Source organism: Lingula anatina, chromosome 5 (assembly GCF_051362555.1).
Source record: "Lingula anatina isolate TDL-2025a chromosome 5, LinAna3.0, whole genome shotgun sequence".
Taxonomy (NCBI): Eukaryota; Metazoa; Brachiopoda; class Lingulata; order Lingulida; family Lingulidae; genus Lingula; species Lingula anatina.
The window spans coordinates 24,679,892-24,686,613 of NC_141771.1; the positions used below are offsets into that span (position 1 = coordinate 24,679,892).

The 6,722-nt window shown below is 37.0% G+C and overlaps 2 protein-coding genes across 3 annotated transcripts in view; one reads left to right on the forward strand and one right to left on the reverse strand.

Annotated features, from left to right (window-relative positions):
* Window positions 1-2,997, reverse strand: part of LOC106153023 (ceramide synthase 6) — a 23,600-nt gene extending 20,603 nt beyond the window's left edge. For both annotated transcript variants that reach the window (XM_013526787.2, XM_013526786.2), the window contains exon 1: window positions 2,813-2,997. In XM_013526787.2, the coding sequence (XP_013382241.1) occupies window positions 2,813-2,997 (185 nt within the window). The remainder of the gene's footprint in view (window positions 1-2,812) is intronic.
* Window positions 2,940-6,235, forward strand: LOC106153022 (large ribosomal subunit protein eL27). Its single transcript, XM_013526784.2, has 5 exons — window positions 2,940-3,094; window positions 3,520-3,608; window positions 4,080-4,249; window positions 5,525-5,635; window positions 6,113-6,235. Exons 2-5 carry the CDS (start codon window positions 3,528-3,530, stop codon window positions 6,159-6,161), a joined length of 411 nt encoding a protein of 136 aa, XP_013382238.1. The 5' UTR covers window positions 2,940-3,094; window positions 3,520-3,527; the 3' UTR covers window positions 6,162-6,235.
* The last annotated feature ends 487 nt before the right edge of the window (window positions 6,236-6,722 follow it).

Sequence of the window (6,722 nt, forward strand, 5' to 3'; positions counted from 1 at the left end):
TATTAATCATGGTCACATGTACTGGCTATGAAGGGTTGTTTCTTTTGCACTGTAATAAAATGAAATGTTCTAAAACCAGATCGACCTGGACTTATGGGTAATGGGGACAAGCTGACCCACATAATTACCATCACACTGAGAACAACCTACTCTACAAGTCACCTACTAGTACTAGGATCTTTTTTTTTTCTTTTCTTTTCTTTTTTTTTGTACAATTTCTCATTATACAGTAGAGAAATGTGCACATAATTAGCCAGTGAAATATCTGTGAATATTGACAGGCTTAAAGGACAACCCTAAACAGTGGGCAGGTTCTTGTTGTCATTTGATAGTCTATAAACATCTGAAACACTCAGGGTGACTGCCACTGTTAGTCTCAATAACTTCACTAAAATATAGTCAAACATTTAACTGATTTTTCTTTAAATACACTTTATCCTTCCATTACTACAAAAACACTGACTATGCTTTGTTTTCAAATTCTTTTCAGTACACTTTCAAACAAGGCGTGATAAAGCATTTATTTGAAACCAAAGTTCATTACTAGTGCATGCTCACAAGAAAGCAATTGTGTGGACTTTATGCTCTTTTAAGGTTCAAATAGTACCATTCTCAGCAGGGCACTGGGGTTGTCATGTAGCAAATCCTTACTGCACAAACTTCATATGCCTATATTACACATGCTATAATATACTGCAGTGACAGAGCAGTTTTCATTATTCAGCACTTGCCCCTTTCAGATAAATGTCATGAAAGAAAAAAAATTAAAGTGCCCTTCTTATGACAAAAAACATAACACCACACATTGAGTTTGCTCTTTGCCCTGTAAAAACACTTCCCCACACCTTTTAATATCGTACGTAATACATCTTGTTTCTGCTGTTAGATCTGTATACCCTAGACAAACATGCTTATTCAAAGGGTGATTTTGTACTTTGCTCACAACCTAAAGAGTAAATATATCTTTATGCCTGTTTGGGAATTTGAGTGCTACACCCTTAGTTCTCAGTATTGTGCATTCAGAGCTTGTCCTTTCAATTACATAAAATTATGTAGTCTAGGATACTAGTGATTGTATGAATGATTAAGAAGTTACTTGCAGTTGGCCTAGATTAAGAAATGAGAATACTGGTTGAAAATAAATTGTACAAGAGAAGCACAGTACATTACCCGACAACGCGCAGACGGCTGTACATCCCCCCCCCCCCCTTTTTTTTTTTTTGACTCCTTACTCTTAATTCAATGTGAGATGGCCATTTATAGTATTTTAATTATCGGAACATAGTTGTTGTTGATGCTGTGTAATGTTTCCTGCTTTCTCAAGCACAAGAACAGAAATTACATTACATCTGCAGTTGTTATAATAATTCTATTTATGTTAACTTGCAACATCACAAAATGTTGCATCTTGAAGATTGTAAAATTCTATCAGTTCTAATCCATGCCTAACTCATAGTTACAATTTAAGTTTTTTCAACACAACAGATATAACGAGAGCAGGTGTGTTTGCTTCCATGCTATATAACAGTTTTAAATGAAAGGAAAAAACACACAATGAATCCAAGCTAAACTGCAGTCTTCAATTAAAGGAAGGAAATGTATTTTCAGGATGTCCAAATGAATAATCTTCTGCATGAATCATTCATAAACCTGACATATGCATGTACATAAGTATCTCTCTTATAAGGTCATATTAAGTAAATCTATGTAACACATGGTTTGCTAAGTGCCCCCTCCTTTCCTGGATGTCAGATACCATTAGATTTTAGATCGATCTATCCCCGTGGAGAGTCTCACTAGATTACTGGCAGATAATCCGGCTTGAATGACCGTCCAGCCTACTACAAGCTGTAAGGGGGTAATTAACTTTCGTGCCCGCTCGGCTGACAGCTATTTAACATGAACCCCCAGGGAGTTGGGTCGATCTAGTTGGATCGATCTAAACCTCTGGGAATGGGGTCTAAGGCCTTAGGATCTTGATAAAGAAAACAAAGCAACAAAACATTTGAAACATTCAGGCCAAATCTAAATTGTAGTAAAAAAAACAACCCCTCTAAATTAGTTTTAAAAAATCCTCATCAGCAGGAGACAAAAAATTAATGTCCTCGGTTGATTCTCTCCCATCATCAGACCAAAAATTCAGAATGCTCCTTTGATTTTCTCGCATCACGTGTGGCATTTTGCACCTAGGTAACACGTGGCTTCATGACAGAAATTTACAAACAGCTGCTACAGGACTAGGAATAGGTGCATTTTCAGAGAGAAAGAAAAATTACATGCTGAATCTGAGGTTGCAGTCCATCTTCACAGTCAACTGGTATAAGTATAAATACTACATATACTTGTACTAAGTCATTAATCTTTCACGCTATAATCTGTATCTACTGGCCTTGTAATGTGTATAAGCTGATTAAGCTAAGTAGTTACTGGTTAGTAGAAGTGCATGCATGCATGCTTTCTTTCTTTCTTTCCATTTCTAAAATCAACAGTATTACAAAAGAAGCCAACATGTTGTTGAACTTCATATACCACGTTATGTAATAAAAACGGGAAATTAAAGAAATATCTCATCTAAACAAAATTCCCGCAGATTAATTTAGTTCAAAATAACGAATGAATAACCCAAAATATGATCTATTTTATCTCAGCATTAAAATCATGTGCAACATTTAAATAAAAGGGCGTGTTATGTCTATCTGGACCGTCCAGTCTTAACCCTAACCCAAGGTAATTAAATGCTCGGGCCGGTAAGTGGGCGTGACGAAACGATCACCCCACTTTCGCCACACGGCGGGTCAACACAAATACTGACCTTTCAAAGAGTAGTCTTAGCACCAAAAGCACCACTGCTAAAGGGATAGGATACCAAATGAGATCTTGCACTTGTGGATGATATATTCCATTATCTGTATTTTCTAAATGTTTCCATGTAAAGCCTTCTGGAAGCCAAAATCTTTCGTTCCAAAACAATGAACACAACGTCCGCCATGCTTCCATTTCGGCCGTCTGCTGAGATCTCGTGCCAGGCGAGATTTTACGTGAACTCTCTGAAATCGAGGCTTTTCCTTTTCGTGCAGGCCGCCATATTGCCTAGGTAATACCCAGAATTGGGTGGAAATAAATCCACGATCATCTCAATTATTGGAACTATTTCAAACTTTTGCGTTTGTGTGAAAATAAAGTGTAAAATTTTCTGTCGACAAGGTTTCTTATGACTAGATGACGGTAGAATTTAGAGGTGTAATCGCTGTCGAAATTCGGCATGTGTTACATTTTAAAGGGTGATTCTTGAATGGGCAAGTGCTTTAAAATAAGTGTCGGCAGTTTTTATGGCTACCAAATTTCTGAACAGAAAAAAAAAAAAAAAACTTCCTATCTAGAGACGCATATTGTTGGTATGTAGGGCCTTGATTAGTGGTTCTTCAAAAACTTTGTTTAGGTTTCAGTTGTTGCGGTCTGAAAAAAAAAATGCATTGTACTATGAGCAGTGTGCATAACTTGGATGTGCTATCATTTTAGGTGCAAATATGGGAAAATTTATGAAATCTGGGAAAGTTGTCCTAGTGTTAGCAGGACGCTATGCAGGCAGAAAAGCTGTCATTGTTAAGGTGAGCAGCTGACACGGTTTAAGCTTGTGTGCATGTGGTATTGCTCCTCCTCTCTCTTTTTCTCTCTCTCTCTCTCTCTCTCTCTCTCTCTCTCTCCACATAAGTTTAGATCCTCATTGATTTTGCAAGCCATCTTACTGATATTGGGCTTATCATGAAAGAGAACTAGTAGATGACTTAGTACAGATCTATGTGTTTAACTCTTTCCCACTTGTTCATCATTTGTAAATGCCACTGTTGTTAACGGATAAGCCTTTACAATACAATACAATACATTTTATTTCATGTCGGGTATAAATTGAAAGGAAACATTAGCTTTACAGCTATTCTCCGACTGGGTAAGGACAAAAACATATCTACAATAATGCAATATTTTTACATGAAGTCTAGTAAGATGATAAAAGGAAAATCTTCACGGTTAATGTTACAGTAAACATATAATAATGCATGCTGTTGCTTGTGATACTTCAGAACTACGATGATGGTTCCTCTGAGAAGCAGTACGGCCATGCTTTAGTTGCCGGAGTTGACCGCTACCCACGCAAAGTGACCAGAAGAATGGGCAAGAAGAAAGTAGCCACCAGGTCCAAGCTGAAGGCCTTTGTCAAAGTTTACAACTTTAACCATTTGATGCCCACAAGGTAAGCTTGAATTTTAAAGGGATAATAACTCTTCGTATGAGATCTATATTTCACAATAAAAACATTGTGAATAACTCATAGAAATATAATATATTCTGTTTTACCACAAAAACGGCAGTTATAGCTATTATTCTGATATCTGAGCTTGTCTTCAGACCACGTGACCTCCATTGATGGCTATATTTTAACAAAAAAAAAACAAACTTTTTAGAAAAAAAACAGGGACTAACTTTGAATGTAAAAATGGATTCATTAACCACTGGTAAGTATGGAAAATTTGTTGTTTACTCCAGGAAAATTCATTTTTTGGCCGAAACGAAGAGTTTTTATCCCTTTAAGATTTAGATGGATGTAGACAGTGTTCAGATTCAAACAGTATACCCCCTGGATCAATCCAACTCCCTGGGGAATTTTTGCTAAAACTGCATTCATCAGCTTTATAGGCTGACATGTCTTGTTTGAATAGCCAGGTAGATGTTGATTGTTTTCAAGCAACTTGAGGAGACATGTCAGATAGATTACAGTGATTGCACTTATCTCCCACTGAGTTGGAATGCTAGTACTCTGGGGTTTATGTGAAACACACTACAGTAAAGCTCTTTTTGTCTGGGCATATTTGCTAATAATAATGTCAGAGTAAACTAACGAAGCTACGTGCCAAGAAGTCCTGAACATGTCTTTTCTAGTTGGTTTATATTTATTTGAGAAGTGTATTAGAGATCTGTTGCTTACCAGAATATATAATTCATGACCTTGTTAAGATGGCCTCCTTCATTAGCTGAGGTAGCCATTGTTCTTTATTCACTTTAATGCTTTGGACTATGAGAGATAAAGAGTTGGGAATGGGCAGGTTATTTGATGTTTCAAATCATGTGTGTCTGATCAGAAGACACCTATTTTTTTCTTGTTTGCCAAGTTTTTAATCCTCATCTTCTTCTAATACCCAGTAAAAGTATTGACTTGCGTTCCCTAGGTCCATGTGGGTGGACTGTGTGGGGATTTGCTCTGAAATCAGCTTTTCAGATTAACATGCTGCCCTTTGGCGTTACAGAAAAAGCTGGGGATTATATGAGTATGTTGGAAACTAAAGGAAGCGTGTCATTCAGTTAAGCTGATTGCACTTAGCAAGAGTTCCTGCTGAGTTGGGCCTATCCACGTAGACCGACAGTTGTTTTATGGGAATGGGGTTTGAAAGGAAAAAATTCGGAAGATATTTTACACATATTAATCAAATCTCTAACTGTCAGTTTCATTCCTGTGGTGGTTTTATTCCAGATATTCAGTGGATGTGAACGTAGACAAACAGACCGTCAACAAGGACGCATTCAGAGACCCCGCGCTGAGGAGGAAAGCGCGGCGAGAGGTGAAGATGAAGTTGGAGGAGAGGTGAGAACACAGCAAACACAGCACAGTTTGTGAAGAATTATCTCAGCTTACTAAGTATTTTAAGGTTTAATGTAGCCATTTTTAATGCAGCGTCTCGGTGGTGCAAGTGATTGTATTTATTTCCGCAAAACAGTTTCTGTAATTCATAAATTGCAAGATAAATCTGTGTCAGAGACTGAATGCTGATTTGAGCTGAGAAAGTTGACTTGATTTATGTACAGGAATATTAGTTAATTGATGACCTATTATTGATACACAGTAACAAGTAATGTACCCTGTAAAACATTCATTGTAAATGCAAAGAATTGGTCCAGGTTTCTTTACGTAGTGGAAAACTTCACTGTTTCCTCGTGGCACTTTATTTAGACTGTTTCACTGCTTTTAAAGTTGTAAGGGAATCTTTTGAAATGATTGTGATTAATAAACATTATTCAGAAGTGGTAACAACTTTTAAGAACAATTTTTCTTTCTTTTCAGGTACAAGACTGGCAAAAACAAGTGGTTCTTCCAGAAGCTGCGATTCTAAATATTGCCGTCAATTTATTGTACAAAACACAAAAAGACTGTAACATATTAAAAAAAGCCAATTGAAAAGAATAATATACTGTGGTTTCTTGTTCTTTTGTCTATTATGCACCTTTTTGTTATCAAGAAGAAAGCCCAACAAACACAGAAAATGTAACAACTACAACAACGCTGTAAACCTCAAAAGAAAAAAAAAAAAGGAAAGTAAGGTAAAGCTGCATCAGGAATGATCTTGTCGAACAGAAGGATTCTTGGTAAAACCACTTCAAAATTGGGATTCATCGCTGCTGTTGGCCTTGGCTGAAGACTGGCATGAAATGGGATTCCTTTTACCACTAAGGAAAATTGTTTGAGAATATTGTCTCCCCTTACTTTTTTAGTCGGCCAGTTGGTTAAATCCCACCTGCCCAATCCAAATAACAGCCAGTATTTTAGCGATTATAGAATGTTGTCAATTTAAGATGCCCAATCTTTAAATAGCAGATCTGGACACGGAACTGGCTTGTTCACTCCCCCCATCGTTTTGTGGAGGTGGAACAATTAATGAGACATGCAAATAAAG